Below are 22,807 nucleotides of genomic sequence, written 5' to 3'. Positions count from 1 at the left end.
CAGGCGACGCCGTGGAGATCAGGAGAGGTCAGCCAACGTTGGACACGAGGTCAGGATCATTTTGGAGACTTCACTGCACAGGTGAGCCACTCAGACTCGGGTAGTGGGCGTCGGGTGTAGAGTGGGCAGGGATCACGGTTCCAGCTGGATCCGGAGCCCTTAGAGTTAGTTTCTTCTGGACAGGTCCGCTGTCCACTGGAGATTGGAGTCTTTTTTCGAAGGCAGCGGTGCTCTTAGGGTTTCAGAGGTCGCTGGCTGCAAGACAGGTCGCAGGTCCGAGAAGCTGGAGACAGGCCGGTAGGCCTGGGGCCAAGGCAGTCGTCGTCTTCAGTCTTCTCTGCAGGGATGTCTTCTCAGGTCGCCGTAGATCTAGTTTCTAGGTCTGAGAAAGCCACCAAAATGCTAAATGAATATGCTACTTACCAGTATGCATCTGTTCTTGGCATGTAGGGCTGCTAACATTCATATCTTAGCATTAGATCGCCACCTAGTGTTGGGTCCGGATGATCGCACATTGTTGTCCTGGAAGAGTCTTCGAAGTATCCTGAGATGGGTGGCTCCTCCCCTGGACTACAGTGCGCATGGGCATCGGCTCCATCCCCAGATTGTTTTTCGCCATTGTGGCAGAGGATGGAGTGAAAAGTGTAAAGGATGTCCATGCTAATGATTGAATACAATAGTATATCTGCAGCTGCGACAGGCACCGGGGAGGAGGGTGGGCGATATGAATGTTAGCAGCCCTACATGCCAAGAACAGATGCATACTGGTAAGTAGCATATTCAGTTCGAGGCATGTGGGCTGCTAAATTCATATCTTAGCATAGAATACATAGCAGTCCCTCCATCAGCGGCGGTTGCCCGTGCCAGCTGCAGAAACCTGAAAAAGTGTCTTGAGAACAGCCTGTCCTACAGCCGCTTGCTGTTTGGAATGTACATCAACACAGTAGTGTTTTGTAAAGGTATGTGGTGTAATCCACGTGGCTGCTCTGCAAATGTCCTCTAGAGGAATGTTTCCAAGGAAAGCCATGGATGCCCCCAACTTGCGTGTGGAGTGTGCCTTTGGGGGTATTGTTAAAGTGCGCTTGGCTTTATGATAACAGATTTGAATGCACTTAACAATCCATCTGGCTATTCCTGCTTTGGAAATTGGGTTGCCTTTGTGTTGTGGTGAGAAGGCAACAAAGAGTTGTTTTGTCTTCCTAAAGTGTTGTGTCCTGTCTATGTAGTACATCAATGCCCTCCGTACGTCTAACGTATGGAGCATCCTTTCCGCCACTGTTTGTGGGTTCTGGAAGAATGCAGGCAAATCGATAGTTTGGTTGAGATGAAAATGTGACACCACCTTTGGAAGGAATTTGGGGTTAGTGCGTAGCACTACCCTATTTGGATGAATCTGGATGAATGGCTCTTGTATCGTGAGTGCTTGCAACTCACTTACTCGTCTTAGTGACGTAATGGCAATTAGGAAAGCAACTTTCCACGTTAGGAATTGCAGTTCGCACGAGTGCATTGGCTCAAACGGTGGTCCCATCAGTCTTGTGAGGACCACATTGAGGTTCCACACGGGAGCTGGCGGTGTTCTTGGGGGAATGACTCGCTTCAGGCCTTCCAGAAACGCTTTAATGGCCGGCACCCTGAAGACTGAGAGATGCTGCCTATTTTGAAGGTAAGCTGCGATGGCGGATAGATGTATCCGAATAGAAGTGAACGCTAGTTTGCACTTATAAAGGTGTAACAGATAGCAAATGATGTTAGGGATAGATGCATCTAGCGGGTTTATGTCATTGTCTGCACAGTAAATGACAAAACGCTTCCATTTTGCGGCATAGCATGCTCTGGTTGACGGCTTCCTCGCCTCCTTGATGATGTTCATGCATTCAGGAGGTAGGTTTAGGTACCCAAACTCTAAGACTTCAGGAGCCAGATCGCTAGGTTGAGCTGTTGCGGATCTGGATGCTGAATTTCTCCATGGTTCTGCGTCAGAAGCCTGGGCGTGAGGCGCAGTCTTTGATGCGGGACCACTGAGAGTTCGAGGAACGTGGTGTACCATGCTTGGCGCGCCCACGTTGGAGCAACTAGGATGAGTGTCATGGAGTGTTGCCGTAGTTTCCTCGCCACCAGTGGTATCAGGGGTGTCGGGGGAAAAGCGTAAGCAAATTTGCCTGACCAGTTCATCCATATCGCATTGCCCTGCGATTGGGGGTGTGGGAACCTGGCGGCGAAGCTTTGGCATTTTGCGTTCTCCCTTGTGGCGAACAGGTCTATGTCTGGACGCCCCCACCTTTGGAAGTACGGCTGGAGTACCGATGGATGTATCTCCCACTCGTGCATTTGATGACTGTATCTGCTGAGCAGATCCGCCATCTGATTGTCCTTCCCCGGGAGGTGTTCTGCCATGAGGAAGATGTTCCTCTGAATGGCCCACTTCCACATGCTCTGAGCCAGGTGAGACAGCTGTGGTGAGTGGGTGCCCCCCTGCTTTTGGATGTAGTACATCGCGGTCATGTTGTCCGTCCGGACTAACACCACTTTGTTGCACAGATGTACAATGAAGGACTTGAGTGCCATGAAGATCGCCATCAGTTCTAGATAGTTGATGTGCATCTTCTGTTGCTGCGTCGTCCATAGTCCCTGCACTGTGTAAGTGAGCAGGTGTGCTCCCCATCCCTGGAGAGATGCGTCCGTCGTCAGGATAACTTGTGGCACTGGCTCCTGGAACAGTCGGCCCTTGCAAAGGTTGTGTGGAGTCCACCAATGCAGAGAGTTGTATGCCCGACTGGTAACCAACACTAGGTCTGTTAATTGTCCCTGAGCCTGTGTCCACTGATTTGCTAAGCACTCCTGGAGCGGGCGCATATGCAACCGTGCGTGAGGGACTATGAAGATGCAGGAGGCCATCATGCCTATCAACTGCATGAACACTCTTGCTGGAAGTGAGTGTCCCGGTCTGAACTTCTGGATTAAAGACTGTATGCCGTCTATCCTGACCTGGTTTGGTTGTGCCGAGGCTGTCAGGGTATTGATTGTCGCACCCAGAAACTGCCGGACGTGTGCCGGCTGAAGGTGTGACTTTGGGTAATTCAACGAGAAACCCAGGTCGTGAAGGAGGTGAATGGTAGTCGACATGTCCGCGGCGCACTGCTGTTCCGACCTGGCTTGAACGAGCCAGTCGTCGAGGTAGGGATAGACATGGATGTTCTGCCTCCTGAGGTGCGCTGCTACTGTCGCCAGACACTTGGTAAACACCCTTGGGGCAGTTGTGACTCCGAAGGGTAGGACTTTGAACTGATAATGCGTGCCCTGGATAGTAAACCTGAGGTACTTTCTGTGGGACGGATGTAGCGGAATGTGGAAATAAGCATCCTTGAGATCTAAGGTTGCTAAGAAGTCTCCTTTGTTCAACATAGGAAGAATCTGTTGCAGTGTAAGCATGTGGAAATGCTCTGACAGTATGTACAGATTGAGGGGACGGAGATCCAGAATTGGTCTGAGAGATCCGTCCTTCTTTGGAATGAGGAAGTACAGGGAATAAACCCCTGTGCCTTCCTCCCCCACTGGCACGAGCTCGATTGCCCCTTTTTGCAGCATCACCAACACTTCTTGCTGCAATAAGTGCAAGTGCTCTGCGGACATAGGTCTTTGCCTTGGTGGAATGTTGGGTGGAGTGGACTTTAACTCTAGACAATAACCGTACTGGATAAGCTGTCGCACCCACCTGTCTGTGGTGATGTTGATCCAGACGGGCAGGAACTGCTGTATTCTCCCCCCGACAGGTGTTAAATGGTCGGGGGGCAGTGACAGAGAGTCACTGGTTGCTCGGGGCAGAGGAGCGTGAATTGTTGCCTCCTTTGCCACGTCCTTTGTTGCTGTTTCCCCTGTAGCCCCTCTTGTTTTGTTTGGGGTACGAGGACTGTGCTCCACCTCTAGGGAACTGTGACTGTTGACCCATCTGTCCTCTGGTGACTCCACGTGCACCTGAGCGACGAAAATTATTGCCACGAAACTGCTGAGATTGTAGGGCCCCCATCGATTTAGCGGTTTCAGTGTCCTTTTTAATCTTTTCCAGGGTGGTGTCAACATCTGGACCAAACAGTCTATCAGGATTGACTGGTTGATTAAGTATGGTTGTTTGAATGTCAGGTTTGAACCCCGATATGCGGAGCCAAGCCTGTCTTCTGAGCATGACACTGGTGTTAATGGCCCTAGCGGCTGTGTCCGCGACATCAAGTGCGCACTTTATGGCCGCGTTGGAAATCAGTTGTCCTTCTTGTATAATCATTTTGGTGCCCTCTTGAAACTGCGGAGGCAGGTGTTCTACAATCTGCTCTAGTGTGTCGTAATGTGATCTATCATACCGTGCCAGTAGTGCCTGTGTATTTGCAATACGCCAGAAATTGGCAGCCTGTGCAGCCACTCTTTTGCCTCCTGCCTCTAGCACTTTGGACTCCTTATCCGGGGGAGGAGCTTCACCCGTTGTTTGGGAGTTGGCCCTCTTGCGTGCGTTTGCTACCACCAAGGAGTCAAGGGGCAATTGTCCTCGAATGTATGCAGGGTCTGCAGGCGCTGGTCTGTACTTTTTTTCAATACGTGGGTTGACCACCCTCGCCCTGGTAGGCTCTTTAAAGATGTCCGCAGCATGCTTGAGGACCCCTTTGAGCATAGGCAGGGTCTTTACATTTCTTTCCGAAACTGAAAATGTGTCGAATAGAAAGTCCTCCTCAACTGGGTCAGCATGCATGTCCACATCATGATTAGCAGCTGCCCTCTCAATGAGTGCATGAAAACCTGCAGAATCCTCCGTAGGGGATGCACGTGTACTGAAAGTCTGTGGGTCTTGCCCCACATCTTGGGTGCCTTGGTCCCCAATGCCATAATAAGAATCTGGCTGTGCATCAGGTTCATTGACTGGGAACGTGTATTGTTCATCTTCAGCATAGCCCTCGCTTTCAGAGTGGTCTGGAGACGGTGTTGGGCTCCTTCCCAGAGGAGGCTGGATAGGTTCCATGAGGCCTGAGGCGTCCTGTGGAAACTTTTTCTTCTTTAGGGGAATGACGTAGGATTCCACCGGCTGCGAAGTGATCTTCCTTTTATAAAGGGTCAACTTCCCCGTGTCCGCGTCTATGAAACACTCTGAATCCTCTTCAGGGTCGAGCAGTTGACCCGAAGATGTCCCTGCCGTAGAAGATTCCGACTTCTTTGGCGTCGATTTCGTGGAAAAGGCCTTCGGCACCACTTTTGGCGGTAGAAGGAAGAGGAGCTTACTTGCCGGTTTGACCGGGACGTCTGCCGCCTTCTGCGTCGATGGCGTAGGCGTCGACGAAGAAAAAACCTTGTCTTTAATCCTCTGTAGTGAAGCAGCCACGAGAGATGCGTCGGTGACCGATGTCTTTGGCACCGACGAGGTGGCCTTGCCTTCGGATGCGACGTTCCGTTGGTCTTTTGGAGGGATGGACGGCCCCGAGTCCCTGGAGCGATGCGCAGATGTCCCCGTCGGAGCCGGGGCTGTGTCCGTTGTCTTGGCAGGCTTGCTTGTCTTGTGCGTGCCACCCTTCTTAGAGGATTTCTCCTCCGGCGCCGATTTCGACCCTGTGGAATCGCCGTGTTTCTTCGACTTCTGCGGACCGGAGGTCGACGGAGTCGATGAGGTCGCTGGTTTATTTGTTTTTGCCGTTGCGACCGCCATCTTAGGGACGATTGAGTCCTTAACTTTCGGTTTCGGTTTCGGGTCGGCCATTTTAGGTGTAGTCGAGACCGTTGCTTTCAGTTTCGGTTTCGAAACCCTCGGCGCAGCAAGTATGTCCGTGGCCGGGCCGACAGGCGGGGCCGTGGCTTGCGCTACAGGGTCTTGGGTAAGGCCGACAGGCGATCCCGCGACCCTTTCCTGATGTTCATCAACTTCGGGGCATAGCTCGTCCCCTGAGCTATCTTCCTCGGCCCCATAAACCATAACGTCGTCCCCTACCTCGTCGACGTATTCAAGGCCTTGACCCACGACTCCGTCGTCGTCATATTCCGGATCAGCCTCGACCTCCGTCTCAGGCGGGGAGATTTGAAGATGATGGCTCTGGTCCTCCTCTTCTTGATCGCCGAAGATGTTATCTGGATCCGGGGCCGCCTGATTGGCCACGAGGCGCACTGCGCGCCGAATCGTAAGAGTTTTCTTCGACCTGAACTTCGCACAGGCCCGGCAACTTCCTTCGTCATGGTCTGGCGAAAGGCACTTATTACAGACCGGGTGTACGTCTATATGTGGGTATTTGGACCCACAGAGCGGGCAGAGTTTAAACGGACTCCGCTCCATGCTGGGAACTTAGTCGAGTCGCGATGAGAAGGCCTCGATGTCCGAAGAGTAGTAAAACTCCGGTGATTCCGGCTCCGAGAGACGGAAGAACTCGAGACCGTACGCAAACAATACCGACGTAAAGAACCCAAAGCCTTTTGGCCGTAAAAAAAAAAAAAAAGATGTTTAATCGGTTCCGACGGAGAGACGTCGAGACCGCATCCGAACCCAATGGCGGAAAAAAACAATCTGGGGATGGAGCCGATGCCCATGCGCACTGTAGTCCAGGGGAGGAGCCACCCATCTCAGGATACTTCGAAGACTCTTCCAGGACAACAATGTGCGATCATCCGGACCCAACACTAGGTGGCGATCTAATGCTAAGATATGAATTTAGCAGCCCACATGCCTCGAACTTTAGGGGCTTTTTAGGGGGGTAGAAGGGAGAGCCACTGGGCACCTTACCTGGGAAGCCTACACCCAGTATTATGCCACCCTCCTGTGGGAGGGGGCATGGACATAGCCCTGATTGGAGGGTCGCCCCATCTCCACGATGACAGGGACTGAAAGACGTGCTTCACATCGCCTCCCCCACCTTAGGGGTGGGGTCAGCAGAGGCGAGCACACCTCCTATTCTCCTAGGTTTTCTCGCTCAAAGTGGGAGTGTAAACTGGGGGCTTCTAACAGCAGAAGCGGGGGTCGCATTACAAAGGTGGCAGGCCTTTGAAGCTTCCCCTTCAAGCACTGGTTCATCCTGGGGGAGGAGGTGAAACACCTTGCCCCAGGATGTGCATTGTTTCTGGTCCCAGAGAGCAGGGGCTCTCTACCCATGGTTCCAGAAACATGTCTGGTGTGACCAGCTGCCTACAGCTGGCCAGAGACCATACCAGGGTTGGTAGGTTTTCAAGGGGCCCTCTGAGTACATGGTACAATAAATTCCAGACTGTTATCAGTGTGGATTTATTGAAAGGAGCAGTTTGGTACCAAACACTCCTGTGTGCAGTGAATCCATCATGGTGCAGTGGGACTAGAGTTGTCGAGTTTCCAGCCCAGGTACCCTGTATAGCTTCCCTGGCACTTACAATATTAAGGAATGGACACTAATATTGTAGGGGAATATCTGCTCATTCAGATATGCCCTCACCTGTGGTATAGTGCACCCCACCTTAGGGCTGTGAGGCCTGCTAGAGGGGTGACTTACCTACACCTTCAAGAAATTCAGGCTGGTATGGCACCCAGGCACGGTGCCGTATCGACTTTGTCTTATTCTCCCTCACAGGGGCATGCAAGCTGTAAAGGCAGTGGTATGGTCCCAGTGAGGGGGGCCCTGGGGAACCCTCTTCAGTTTCCAGGCCCTAGATACCCGGGGAACCATTTACTAGACTTCCAGGGGCCAGAAGTACCAATTGTGGATATGTGTTGGGGAAGAAGCACTGGCACCGGGGACCTGGTTGGCAGGGACCGTGTGCCCTACAATTGAAACCACATCAAAACCATGCAAAAAGTGTGGGTTAACCATGCAAATAAAAGAGGCACTTTCTCACAGGGGCAGAGGTATGTGTACACCACTCTGAAGATTGGTCGACTGGGTGGTATGTTGACATATACCCAGCGATGGGGTGATGGTATGCATTATTATTAAAATTGAAACAGTTGTATGAAATAAAGTTTAAAAGGGATTTTGTACTATCACTTAGCATCATTTTGGGTCATGTAAAAAAACAACAATAGGGAGAGCGTACAAGACGTAGGAGAATTTATATATTTTTTTAGAGATGTGGAAATGATTATAACTGATAATTGTGCTTTGTATTACAGGATTACATAAGACAAGTCAAATCATTACGCAGAGAGAAGATAGCTAAGAAAGAGAATAGTATTCTCTGGGTAGCATGAACAGTTTCTTGCACACAATAAATGTTAAGGTACAATGAGAAAATACAATAAGTAAGGTTTTATTACTGCTGCATGGAGTTAACCTGACCATCAATATTATTACAAAGCCTTAGATGTGAACTGGTGAAGAGTTAACTTGTATCAGTTATTTCTCTTTTATCCCATTCCCCTTTCCTGCCAAGTATTCTGACTGAAGGCTTGTAATCAAGTAATTCTTTGATACTTGGTGGGTGAGCAGGAAATACTTCAGAGCAGAAGTTGTGGCACTCCCACAAAAACAATACTGTGCGTATTTCCAACTTCATTATACTCAAACTGTATGCTTGCAGTTGAGCTCCAAAAGATAACTACGCGATATCAACGGGGATGATGGAAGGAGCGTTTAAGCAAATCAAACACTCACTCCCAGTCAATTGATCTGGGTTTAATTCTTCATCATTCTTTAGCTAACTCCACCACCCCAGTTCAGACATGGCCATATGCAAATCAGTCTTACCCTGTACCTCATGGGAACAGTCCAGACCGAACTGCCAAGCCACGTCTTCCCTGAACTGGAAACAAGCATCCCGGTTCCGGGCTAATCAGCCGTCATCAGCCAGGCTAGCTTAAATTCAGTGGCAAAGTGAGCAAGGGACCTACGTCTGGGCATACGCTGCCAACTTAGGGCGAACAAAGCGATACCAAAGGGGATGATGGACGGAGCGTTTGAGCAAATCAAACACTCACCCCAAGTCAACTAATCTGGGTTTAATCCATCATCATTCTTTAGCTCACTCCACCACCCCAGTTCAGACATGGCCATATGCAAATCAGTCTGACCCTGTGCCTCATGGGAACAGTCCAGCCCGAACTGCCAAGCGATGTCTTCCCTGGACCGGAAACAAGCATTCCGGATTCAAGCTAGCCTGATTAGCCAGAAACCGGTCCAAGGATGCTTGTTTCCGGTCCAGGGAAGACATGGCTTGGCAGTTCGGGCTGGACTGTTCCCATGAGTCACAGGATCAGACTGATTTCATATGGCCATGTCTGAACTGGTGGTGGAGTGAGCTAAAGAATGATGATGGATTAAACCCAGATCAGTTGACTTGGGGTGAGTGTTTGATTTGCTCAAACGCTCCGTCCATCATCCCCTTTCGTATCCCAAAAGATAACTAAGCCACTATTGAATCTGGATAGTGCAGATAAGTGGACAGAGCAGAAGAAATTTAGTTTTTCTGCATATTAATTTGTAGGTTGTTTTGAAGCACCAAGGTCTGAATGAGATAAACAGTGGCTATTTGTTGTAAATATTCAGGGGAAGTGATGTTCAGATAGATTTGGGTGTTTTAAAGGCACAGAAGTGAAACTAAAAACTAGAATTGCCCAGAACGGAGGCTAATGGCTCCATAGAGAGATTAAAGAGAGGTGGAGAAATAATAAAGCCTTCGGAGCACCTTAATGAATAGACATGAGGTTGGGTGTGAAGATAGCAATTTTAATATGTTGAATTATGTATTCTAGATATGAAGAGAACCTTCAAAGGACGTCTCCATTTGGCCCCATTCTCTTCTGGAGGCTTTTGATGAAACCTAAGGCAGCTCAGATGTCAGGGAGAATAACAATGCAGGAGTTACCTTAGTTGCGGATGCGGAAGGCAGCATCCACTGTTTCTAAGGTTGTGGTATTTCTCCTACACCCATTCCAAAATCCTGATTGCATTCTTCAAAATTAGTTGTGTGTACCCTGAGATAATTCTATAATAAATGAAAGGCCAAGCTTTACATTATTCTAGAAATCTGTCACCGTAAAAAAAAAATTATCTACAGGGACAAACCACAGGTGTGCAACCTATCAATCATTAATTCTGCTTTATATCTAAAGCATTATGCCCAGAAGTTATTAATGATCCTGGATATCCTCCTTTTGAGTTTGCTGAGCTTTCCCAAAAGATAAAGTTGTGGATAACCTTATCCAAACATATGGGAAGGGGGTGTTTCATGCACTGGTTACACAACCTGAGAACTTTGTAACTCTCTCCCGTTATAAGATAGATTTGAGAAAATGCACAAGATGGGCTGAAACATTGAAAATCTTGAGGATTTCTTGGTGACAATTCAATCTAAGGAGAGGTAAATGGGCCAATGATGCCCAAAAGCACTGAATATTTATTTTGTATACACTTGGGAACATTGGATAACAATAGAAGTGCACTTGTTAATAAACAATACCAACTATTAAGAATTACTGGAAGAGCAAACTACATAAAAAGTTTTCCCTCTAGATTTTCTTTTAATTAAAAAAAGTCTCCATCCATGTTCCAGCTCACGTTTTAAAGAACGATGAGTCATAGCTTAATATGGGCTAACAAAGGCATAGGTTAAACATGTAAATAAATGGCTAAGAAGCTAAATCAGGGGGATTGACAAGGCTGAAGATTATAAGATACTTCTGGGCCTCTGCATTATAAAATTGTGTGCTGTCCTTTATTGATTCCTGCACAATGCATTCCTGTAACACACGACGGCTATTTGTTACGATTCGGATTCCAAAACCTTTTGAAAGAAGTACAGACTTAAGATCTTTACTGGGATTTGATTTTCATGCATAGAGATAAGAAGAGTCTTCCGTAACCCTGTTTTTTTGAGAAATTTTAACTGGATTGGTAAAAAAGAATTGGGGGGCCAATCAGAGTCGTGGGGGGCTGCCAATCAGCGTGGACGTCAGCATGGTGGCCATCCTGCCTAGGTCCAACACCCTCTCCGTGCCAGAAAGCAAAGAATCTGGGCATCTGGTTAGACACTGACCTCACCTTCGGCCCCCAGATCAATCAGGTGGTCGGATCATGTTTTGGGACCCTTAAAAGTCTCAGGAAGACTTTGAAGTTTTTACCTGTGAGAGCCCGACAAACCTTGGTGCATGCACTAGTTACATCAAAGATGGACTATGGCAATCTTCTCTATTTAGGGACCTTGGAGAAGAACCTCAACCGCCTACAGGTCCTACAGAATGCCGCTGCCCGCTTAGTGCTTAAACTACCCAGAAGAGCCGCATCTGCCGCGGCCCTCCGATCTCTGCATTGGCTCCCGGTCAGAAGCAGGGTAGAATTTAAAGCCCTATGTACGTGCCATCGGATCATCAATGGGAGATCTCCTCTTCCTCTGCAGGGACTTCTGACTACTTACGAGCCGTCCCGCTCGTTGAGATCCTCTGGCTCTGGACTCCTGGTCGTTCCCAAGGTGTCTAGAGCTCGAATGGGCGGAAGATCTTTCAGGTACCTTGCAGCCTCAAGATGGAACAAACTACCCATGGCATTGAGATTAGAGCCATCAGAATCAATTTTTAGAGCCAAACTTAAAACTGCACTATTCGCTCAGTAAGGTATGCCGCTTCTATAGGTTCCAGTAGGAGTTGCTCCTCAGCGCGGGGACACGCCGTTGTGCGTCACAAAGCGCTTTACAAAACCCCCTAAATAGAAATAGAAATGGAATTGCGCTTCAATCAGGGATAACTAAACATTTGGAGGGGTTAAGAACTACCGAGGATCTCTGTTGCGTGGACAACATATTATCCTCTGGTCAGGCACAATGGGTCAATTTTGTAATCTGATAGTCATTCTTTACTTTTGAACAACATTTTTTTTGTAGCGGTTGACGTAAAAGAGTCCCCTATACTTCAGTTACATTCAATAGGTGCATCAAACAAGTCCAAAGAGCTTCTTCAACACCTATTTTTGCAGTTGCGGAAAGTTTTGAATGTTGCAGAGAACCCTATGGAGGCTGGCTATGATTCTGGTAAAGAGAAGGGATGCTTTTGAATAAAGAAGATACAGAGAAGGCATGTATGTTGGTGATGGGGGCTTAAGGCTGCTATAGCCATCTAAAGTACTATATGCCTAGGACACAAAAACAGTGTATCTTATACCCGAACTCAATATGGTGAAGCTACAGCAGATCTCTGCCACATGTTTTGGGAGTATAACTGCAGCAACACGTTTGAGGAGACACTGTCATGTACCTCAACTGAGTTACATATGTTATTGTCTCCCGAACAGGGTAGTTGATCCTCCATGGAGCGCACAAGTATACTTTGCAGTTAAATCCTTGCGCCTAAAACTGTTGTACTTTCTAACGCACAAGTTACTACTTGTGTAACGATATATCTGTAAGAGACATTAGTTAGTGATAGATTCCTTACCTTAGAATATCCCAGGCGTCAGACTGGATCCGGAAAGTTTTGCGTAGCAGTACCCTTGCGCGTCGGTAGGCGTCGTCTGCGGCTCCGCGTCCGTCGTCGGCGCCGTGATGACTTCGTCGGAGTACTTAGACGCCGTCTCCGCGTGCTGACGTCAGTTCTTAACCACAGCTTTTCCGCGCCAGAAGCGCAGAGCCATGACAAAAACCGACACTGGTGCCAAGAAACTAGGGCCCTGAAACGAGATGACCATAATCCTAGATATCGGTTCGCAGAACGGGGAGGATGGGTGGGTCGGTAAGGAATCTATCACTAACTAATGTCTCTTACAGATATATCGTTACACAAGTAGTAACTTGTGCATCTGAAAGAGACACGTTAGTGATAGATTCCTTACCTTAGAATAGATACCACAGCAATACCATCCCCGTGGTGGTGGGTCTGTGAACCAATAATCACACCAGACAGTCCTGGAGAACGAAACGGCCGAAGTAGCCGTCCCTCCGGACTTGACTGTCCAGGCAGTAGTGCCTCGCAAACGTGTGCAGCGAGGCCCACATAGCTGCCTGACAAATGTCCTGCAAGGGCACACCCCGGCCCAAGGCAGTAGTAGTGGCCGTGGCTCGAGTGGAATGAGCCCTCAGCCCAACAGGGGGTTCCTTCTTAGCCAAAGAGTAACATGCCTGGATGCACAAGATAATCCACCGGGAGATGGTCCGCTTGTGCACCGCTTTCCCTTTCTTAGCGCCCGCGTACCCAACAAAGAGTTGGTCATCCACCCGGAACTGTTGTGTGCGATTCAGATAAAATGAGAGCGCACGTTTTGGGTCCAGACGGTGGAGCCTCTCCTCCTCTCTCGAGGGGTGCGGAGGCGGAAAGAAGGTGGGCAATGTGATGGATTGCCCAATGTGGAAGGCCGTGACTACCTTGGGAAGGAAGGAGGGCCTCCTCCGCAATACAACCTTGTCCGGATAGACTGAAAGGAAAGGAGGCTTACAAGACAGAGCCTGGAGCTCACTCACTCTCCTGGCAGAGGTGATGGCTACCAGGAAGGCAGTCTTCAAAGAAAGAAGGCTAAGAGGACAGTTGTGAAGTGGCTCAAAGGGAGCGCACATCAGGAACGTTAGAACCAGGTTGAAGTCCCACTGAGGCATCACGAAGGGAACAGGAGGAAAGGTATGAGTGATGCCCTTCAGGAATCGATTTACGATAGGGGACTTGAACAAAGAAGGTTGGTCAGGTAGCCTCAGAAAGGCTGAAAGAGCCGAAAGATAGCCCTTGACAGTGCCCAGAGCAGAGCCCTGCTGGGCAAGAGAAAGAAGGAAGAGGAGAACCTCAGAGAGAGGGGCATTGAGGGGATCCACAGCCTTTGCCGTGCACCATGCCACAAATCTGTTCCACCTGCAGGCGTATACCGTCTTTGTGGAGGGACGCCTGGCTGCCAGAATGATGTTGCAAACTTCAGGAGGCAAGTCAAATGGCCTCAACTGTCGCCGCTCAATCTCCAAGCATGGAGGTGGAGACTGGACAGGTTTGGGTGGAGGACCATCCCCTGCTGCTGCGACAGAAGGTCCTCCTGAAGAGGCAGACGAACCGGGGGATCGACTGACATACTGAGTAGCTCGGGATACCAGTACCTTCGTGCCCAGTCCGGAGCCACAAGGATGACTTGTGCCCGGTCGCGCTTGATCTTCTTCAGCACTCTGGGCAGAAGTGGTATAGGCGGAAAGGTGTACAACAGACCGCAGCTCCACTCGCGACGAAAAGCGCCTCCGAGCGAGTGCCGCCTTGGAAATTCCAACGCGCAGAACTGATGACATTGCGCATTCTCTTCGGTGGCGAATAGATCTAACCAAGGCTCTCCCCATCGCAGAAAGAGTCCTTGCGCCACGTCCGAGTGCAGACGCCATTCGTGATCCATCGAGCCCCGCCGGCTGAGTTCGTCCGCCCTGGCGTTCAGAGAACCTGCCAGGTGTTGAACCACCAGAGTCACGCCCTGATGTTCCAGCCATTGCCAGAGACGCAGAGCCTCTTGACAAAGGGCCCACGACCCCACTCCGCCCTGTTTGTTGCAGTACCACATGGCGGTGGTGTTGTCCGTGAACACTTGCACTGCACTCCCTCGGACAGACGGGAGGAATGCCTTCAGTGCCAGACGAATCGCCCGCAGCTCCAACAGATTGATATGGAGCCGGGACTCCGCCGGAGACCAGAGTCCTCTGATCTCCGCCTCTCCCAAGTGGCCTGCCCAGCCCAGGAGGGACGCGTCCGTCACAACTACGTGCTCCGGTTGGGGAAAGGAGAGGGATCTGCCGTTGACCCAATCGCGGTCCGTGAGCCACCACTGCAGCTGTCTCGCAGTGCCCTCCGAGATCAGGACATGGTCGGACAGGTTGCCCCGGTGCTGGGCCCACTGAAACTTCAGGTCCCACTGTAGAGCCCGCATTCACCACCGTGCGTGATGCACCAGAAGGATGCAGGAGGCCATCAGCCCCAGAAGCCGCAGCGTCCACCTTACCGAAACTCGGGATAACGGCCCGAAGATCGGAATCAGAGCCTGTATATCCCGAACCCGCTGTTCGGGCGGGTAAACCCGAAACTGCGCCGAGTCGAGAACCGCTCCGATGAAAAGGAGCTTCTGAGAGGGGCACAGGTATGACTTCGGCACATTGATGGAAAATCCCAGCTGGTGCAGGAGATCCGCCGTAGTCTGGAGGTGGCTGACGACTGCCTGGGGCGAGCCCGCCTTCAACAACCAGTCGTCTAGGTAGGGGAAGACAGACCCCCAACCTGCGCAGATAAGCTGCGACCACCGCCATCACTTTCGTGAACACCCGTGGGGCGCTGGTAAGGCCGAAGGGGAGCACCGTAAACTGAAAGTGCTCAAGGCCTACCGTGAACCGCAGGTAACGCCGGAGGGCCGGCATGACGGGGATGTGGAAATATGCGTCCTGCAAGTCCAACGCTACCATCCAGTCTCCTGGGTCTAGGGCAGTCAAGACCTGAGCCAGTGTCAGCATTTTGAACTTCTCCTTCCGGAGGAAGCCGTTGACGTTCCTCAGATCCAAGATAGGGCGTAGGCCCCCTTTGCCCTTCTTGGGTACCAGGAAGTAGTGGGAGTAGCAACCAAGTCCTACTTCTGGCCCAGGAACGCGCTCGATGGCCCCCTTGGCCAAGAGGGCCGAAACTTCCTCCTGCAGGAGCCGCAAATGATCCCCCGATACGCGGTGGTGTTGCGGTGGCATGGCTTGAGGGGTCGTCTCGAAGGGGTGGGAGTAGCCCCTTCGGACGATCTGCAGCACCCACCTGTCCGAAGTGACTGTGCGCCAGTGAGAGTGGTGATGGCGAACCCTGCCTCCCACTGGCGTCACATGGGCCGAAAAGCACGGACTAGGAGGGTTTAGAGGCGGATGCTGCGGGGGCAGGTGTGGACTGACTCCGCTTGTTTCCCCGACCGCCTCCACGGCGGTTACCACGGCCGCCGCCTCGCTGGACGACAGTTTGCGGCGAGTGGCTGGCGGCACGTGTGGGGACGCCCCTTCCTTGGCCACGAAAGGAGCGAAAGGCACCCATTTGCTGGCACGGGGCCGAGAGGCCCAAGGACTTGGCAGTAGCCCTGGAGTCCTTAAAGCGCTCAAGCGCGTAGTCTGCCTTGTCGCCAAAGAGGCGACGGCCATCGAACGGCATGTCCATGAGTGTATTTTGGACGTCTGCCGAAAAATTGGCGGATCTCAGCCAGGCGTGGCGTCATACCGCCACCGTCGTAGCCATCGCTCTGCCCAGCGAGTCAGTAGTATCCAGTCCGCACCTGATTGAATACTTGGCTGCATCCCGGCCCTCCACCAGGGCTTGACCGAGTTTGGCCCGTACCTCCAACGGACACTCTGGCCGCACTTCCGCCACCGTTTCCCACAGAGAGTGGGTGTAACGGCCCAAGAGGCATGCGGTGTTGGAAGACCGCAGTCCCAAGCTAAGGGACGAGAAGATCTTCTTACCATAGTTCTCGTACCTCTTGAACTCCCTGTCCGGCGGGGCCGTCGGGAAGGCGTTCTGGGAGTTAGAGGCCTGGATAACCAGACTCTCGGGGTGGGGTGGGTGGACAGGAAACATGGGTCGCCCGGGGCCGGGCGGTGGCGTCTGGCCACGTTCCTATCTACAGGCGAACCTGTAGCGGGCCTGGACCAAGTGCCCAAAAGAACGTCCGTCAAGGCCTCATTAAACGGCAGCAGAGGCTCCATGGAGCATGACTGCGGCTTAAGGACCTCAGTGAGGAGATTAGTCCTCACGGCCGCGACGGGGAGCTCAAGGCCTAAGGCTTTGGCAGCCCTCATCAACACCACACCATAAGTAGCACCCTCCTCCGAAGCCACGGTAGGAGGCGAGACAAATTCAGTGTCTGGAGAGGTGTCCAGGCCACTGGCCTCCCCAAGGTCTCCTGTCCAGTCCATGTTAGACTGGCACTCTCTGGCCAGAGGGTCCTCAGACCCCTCCCAATCCTCCTCATCCCTCATCTCCTGAGATTCAGGGTCGTAACGGAATGAGGTCGGTTCATAGAAACTAAAATCTCCAAACGGCGCCGAGATCGGCGCCGATAGGCGTCGTCCCGATGTCGGAACCGATTGAAAGGAGGCATCGGGGACGGCGCCGCCCGAGGACGACGCCGGAGGGGACACCACACGGACCAGCGCCGGGGGGGGTCGTAAGGTCCACCGGTGACGATCCATCGCCCGAGGAGGGTCCAGCGGCACCGGGGCTGCTGTACCCTGCGGCGCCGGGCCCGAGGGCACCGGCGGTGTCGGGATCGTGGGGCCTTGCGGCGCCGGGCCCGAAGGCGCCGACGGAGTCGAGGCCGAAGCACCCGACGGCATCGGGGTCGTAGCCCCCGACCCACTAGGTCCCCCAGACGGGTTCGCTGGGCCCGAAGGCGCCGCGGAACCAGTCGGAGGAGAAAGGGACCTCATGGCCATGAGGAAACGCTCGATCTCCTCCGGCGTCGCGTTCAGCCCAGGGACCGGGGGGTATGGGGCCGAACGCGGCGCCCGCGACTCCCGAGGAGCCGCGTGGGCGGTGTCACCTGAACCCCCGGCCGCATCGTGCGAGCGTCGGGGGGAGTCAGAAGAGCGATGATGTCTCTTCGACTTCTTATGCTTCTTACCTGACGACTTGGACCCGGAGGAGTGGCGCCGACTCCCGGAGCTGTGACAGCTCCGTCCCCGCGACCTGTCCCTCGACCTCCCGTGGGACCGGGACCGGGACCTCACACGGCGCGGGGCCGACTGGCGGATTTCGAGTCGCCTGCGGGACCGCTCCCGCCTGGCCTTCCTCGAAAGGGCCCGACAGTCAGAGCAGGCCTCGTCGTCATGGTTGACGCCCAAACACATCAGGCACTGGCGATGGGGATCCGTGACCAACATGGTACGGTCGCACTTGTCGCAATGCTTGAATCCGGGCATCCCTAAAGGCACCGTCGGAGTCGTACAGACTTCGAAATGGATCAAAAGATCACAAAAAAGTTTAGTCAAAAAGTGACTAGGGAACTGCTCTTTCCAGATTTGCGCTGGCTAGCGCGGAAAAAAGAAGAACTGACGTCAGCACGCGGAGGCGGCGTCTAAGTACTCCGACGACATCATCACGGCGCCCGCGACGCCGACGACGGACGCGGAGCCGCAGACGACGCCTACCGACGCGCAAGGGTACTGCTACGCAAAACTTTCCGGATCCAGTCTGATGCCTGGGGATATTCTAAGGTAAGGAATCTATCACTAACGTGTCTCTTTCAGATATTTAATACTGTCGGGCCAGTAATCATGCTTGCCTGAAAGGTCACAGGTTCCCCCACTACTTACATGAAGATTCATGAAATCACAGTAAATGGTTAAGTTGAAAGATCAGTAACAAATGGATGAAATGTTGGAGCTCAGTGGTTGTGCTGTGTAAAGTATGTGAGCCTCCAGATACTAACAACTACTTGTTAGGTCATGCTCCTGGAAGGGGGTCAAACTACTAAGAGAAGCAGCGGAGGGAAACCTCAGTTAGCAGTAATCTAAAATCCGTCCGTATCCATCAATTTCCAGCTACTACTAGGATAAAAAATGTATTTATAGGGAAAAAACCATTCATTACGAGAACATGTAAATATATGTTAAAAATCAGAGAATAGATTATACAAGTGTGGCCATAAATTACTACTGTATGCATTACCAAATAGCGTGCATATGCAATGATAAAAGAACCATGCACAATGTACACACACACACACACACACACACACATCTGTTGCACATATAGAACGATTTTCAAAACTAATATTTTGAGCAAGAATCTTTATTAATGAAAAGCTATAAGAAGATGCCTAGACCTTATCAAAATTCCAAATTGACAAATCGACATAGAAAGGGCTTGTTTCCGGTTAGAAGTAAGAATTCCGTTTAAGGTTCTCTTTACTGTTCTTTGAAAAGGCCCAAAATACTTAGTCTCAAGCCCCCACCACCCACCTAATTGAAACCTACACTTCAAGACAGCACATCTCATTAACCAACGATCACTGAAACAGCTTAAACAACGAGGTGGATCTTGAGAAGTTCATGGCATACCCAAATCTAACTACAATTAGTTAAGAAACAAATAAAAGCAGAACTGCTCAAATCTGCCTCTTATAGAGCTTTTCATGCAGTAAAGGTGATCAATGAAAAGAACACAAGGTCCTAAATCACTAATCACATCAATTCCTCATAAAGCCTTTACCAAATGAACGTAACTAAAAGAAGACATGCAGCGCTCTAGAAAACTCTCTAAATGAATACACAATTCATGGCAGTTACATAATCACTTGGTGGGGTCTAAAATAGCTTCTGCGTCAGATTTGCTTGGATAAGGAGTTTTAAAACCACTACTATTATGCAAAGATGATAGTCGAAAACCAAAGCTATACATAAGAATGGCTAAAGTAACAACTGAAAAATGAACATACAAAAAATAAACATACCGATTCCTGCTGGATTATCCGTTGGAGATGCCGCCTCATATTAACTGACCCAAGGAATCGCTCCAGAGGAGAGCAAAGGTAGCTGCCAGCTAATGCTGGCACTAATCCAGGCGTGGGTGAGGGCAGCAGAAGAACATGCAAGGCACTATGAGTGAGGATTGTGGGTATAGATGCAGCCCAGGAGCGCTGAGGTAGTTTGCGAGGTGGAGGCATATTACTAGGCATCACTTGGGAATCTGTAAGAAACAATAATACAGTACTCAACCACTTTACAATACACTTAAGTGTTCAAAGAAAACATGCATAGGTCCACACGCTCTCTATGTCAACTGCCATTTATCTTGGTTTTAGATGCCCTACTATTTATGTACTGTCACAGGTTATATGCTTACTGATTCATTTAATTAATGTCCAAGACATTCTCAAGAGGGAGACAGAATAGTCCATTCCTCATCCTGCCCAATAATTTATCACCCTTCTTCATTATAAGAATTGTAATATCAAAGCTAATGGAAGGGAAACTAATTCCTACATATTGCGTAATCAATGTTACTTGTTCCATAAAATAGAAAGAACTTTGGGGAGTTTACTCCTTGGCTCATTCTTCTCTAATCCTTGTTGAAAGGTAAGATTAAGTTACAGTACCATACTAATGTATCCTTGGTACAAACAAACACTACATTTTATAATATCCTTATACGATGAAATTAAATAGTTACATTCCTCTGTTATACTCTGTTTTGCAATCCAACTGCAGTCTCTTTGCCTTTGATAAACTTCTTATGGAGGTTGTAACCCCAAAAAAACCTTTACATGCTATCATAGCTCCAGCAGGTGCAACCTACGTCCCAGGGTGTCACACTAGCAATGTCATCCCCAAAATAAACAAGAGCACACCAGACACCATGGGGGAAAAGTAAAGATTCCAAAAAAAGTACCGCTTTGAACTTACGGAAGACCCAACATTAAGCTCTCTCATGGAACACAGCTAAAACGGCCTGTGATCCTGCAACTTGAATTAGTTCCGTTGCCGTCAACCATCAGACCTCCTATGGCTTTGTGCAAGTACAGTATACATCCCCAACAGTTGGCGAGTGAACACTTTTGGTTAATCCCCTAACCACCTGAGATGATGCTCTGCTATCAAACATCACAGCAAAAGGAATCTAAAGAAGTCTAGCAGAACCATGTTAGGATCTTTAGGACAAACAAATATTTCCCTTTCACTCCTTCATTATGTTGCAAAGACAATATCAAAGTATCACAGTACATTGAATGAATCAAATTGACATTGAAGACACCACTGGGAGAATGTCAGTCCTCTGCCCTTGGAACAAACATTTTTTTTTTTGGGATCAAATTTGTTTTTATTGGCATCAACATAGTACATTGCAGTGATAGGACAATTGCAATCTTCCAAACCTTGTATGCCCCACCCAGGGCTCCCGGCATGGGGCTTCCAAATCGTAGGGCCTCGGGCCATGTGTCCATGCTTGCAATGGAAGCCATTTTCAAGCAACGTGATACACCAAAGAACCCCCCTCCCCAACCCCCAACTCGTAACCCCCTTCATGCCAACAACAGTATTCGCCGTCCCGCCCCCCCTCTCCCACCCCCTCTCCCCGGTGTGTTCTGCCAAGACATTATTAGGGATTCACCTGGGTTTCCTCCGTTTTTTCGTCGTTCCTTGAGCTTCCTGAGGTTTGTGGAACTCCTCTACCAGTCAGAGAACTTTGAGATATTTGGGGCATGTCAGTACATGGAATTCGGTGGTGAGTAGTGCAATCAAGGGCGACCATATCTCCCGGAACGTGTCCGTGGTTTGTGTGAGAGAGGCCTGTATGAATTCCATCCCCATTATAAACCAAATTTTGTGGAGCCATTCCTTGTGAGAGGGTTTGCGCGTGTTGCCCCACAATGAGAGGATGTGTTGTGTCGCTGCGCCCAGTGCCAACCCCATCTGCTTCCCACGGATTGATTTGAGTGGAAAGGTCAATTTGTAGGCAGACCTAGAATCGTTTACGCTGGGAAGTGTGGAATCTCAGTTTCAAAGTGCAAGTCTATATCCCTTAGTACTTCCTCCCAGTAGTCCTGCACCTCTGGGCATTCCCACATCAGGTGGATCATAGCACTTAGGGTCTCGCCTAGGGTTGCTCTGGTGGAGGCGTTCCGGAGTCAGGTGCCAGTAACAAGCCACTTTGACCGCGGCCTCTCTACTCGCCATGTTCCTAGCTGTGTGATGTGCCCTGAAAAATATATCATGCCATTCCTTGTCCGAGAGTGTCCGCCCTAGCTCTTTCTCCCACCTTTTCTGCCCCGCTGACCTAGCTGCCGGCACTGGTGGGATTAATAGTTTGTAGAGTTCAGTGATCGCCCTCTTATCGTCTGATTTGGCCAAAAGCCACTTCTCAAAGGGTGTGAGGAAGCGGCCCACCTGCGGGGCGACGTCTTTGTGAGTGAGCCAGTGTCGTAGTTGAAAATATTGGAAGTTGTGCGGGCGGTCTATCCCGTAACTCTCCCCGAGTGCCTCTAACGTCATAAAGCCCTGCCGGTCAAACAAGTGTCCTGCTGAGCTACATTCCGTGGGCCGCCACTGAGGAAAGGAGCCAGGGGCCATCCCCGGGACGAACGCTGGATTATCGAAAAGGGGCGTCATCGGCGATGGAAAGGAGGTGAGGTCTCTAGTTATTGCTACCGCGTCCCACACTTGTAAGAGTGTTCTGGTGATGGGGGATTTCTTGATATATGCCGGTCTGTCGCGTCTTGCCAGGAATGGGACCCGCCAGAGTGGCATTCCCGCCATTGCCCTATCTTGAAATAGCCATCTTTTCTCCAAGGTCAGTCTGGACCACTCCAAAAGGTAGCGCAGCTGGGTTGCTTGGAAGTAACGATGCAGGTCAGGGACCCCTAGCCCCCCTCAGCATGCGTCCGTGAAATGAGATCGCGCCGCATCCTAGGGCGTTTCCCGGCCCAGACATAGTGCTGTATGGCGTCTTGCAGTTTTTTAATCATGCCCAGTGGGGGAGTGACCGGGATGGTCTGAAACAGATATAGCACCCTCGGCAGCAAAGACATCTTGACAGCGGCCACACGGCCTAGCCATGACAACGATTGGTGTCGCCAACGGAGGATATCTCCCTGAATACGGTGGAAGAGCTTGGTATAGTTACTTTCCACCGTTTGGGCCGTCGAGGGAGACAGGTCGATTCCCAAATAGAGTAGTTCCAGTTGTTCTTGTAGCCCCCCGATCTGGAGCGAACCTCTATGAGGCTGTCGCGCATTGGACCCCAGCGGAAGGATCACGGATTTCTGGATATTCATCTTAAAGCCCGAAACCTTCCCAAACTGCTCCAATTCTTGCAGAAATGCTGGAATAGAGACCCTCGGGTTCTCAACAGCGACTAGAATGTCGTCTGCATATAAGCTGATGGTCTGTTCCTCGCCTCCGAAGGTGATACCCTTGATGTTTTGGTTGT

The 22,807-nt window shown here is 50.6% G+C and overlaps 1 protein-coding gene across 3 annotated transcripts in view; it reads right to left on the bottom strand.

Moving 5' to 3' along the window:
* Positions 1 to 22,807, bottom strand: part of MED14 (mediator complex subunit 14) — a 1,095,522-nt gene that overhangs the window by 108,639 nt on the left and 964,076 nt on the right. For all 3 annotated transcript variants that reach the window (XM_086934128.1, XM_086934129.1, XM_086934130.1), the window contains one exon: positions 19,332 to 19,567. In XM_086934128.1, the coding sequence (XP_086790254.1) occupies positions 19,332 to 19,567 (236 nt within the window). The remainder of the gene's footprint in view (positions 1 to 19,331; positions 19,568 to 22,807) is intronic.

Source organism: Lissotriton vulgaris, chromosome 8 (genome assembly GCF_964263255.1).
Source record: "Lissotriton vulgaris chromosome 8, aLisVul1.2, whole genome shotgun sequence".
NCBI classification, from domain to species: domain Eukaryota; kingdom Metazoa; phylum Chordata; class Amphibia; order Caudata; family Salamandridae; genus Lissotriton; species Lissotriton vulgaris.
This window is presented reverse-complemented; position numbering and strand designations above follow the sequence as displayed.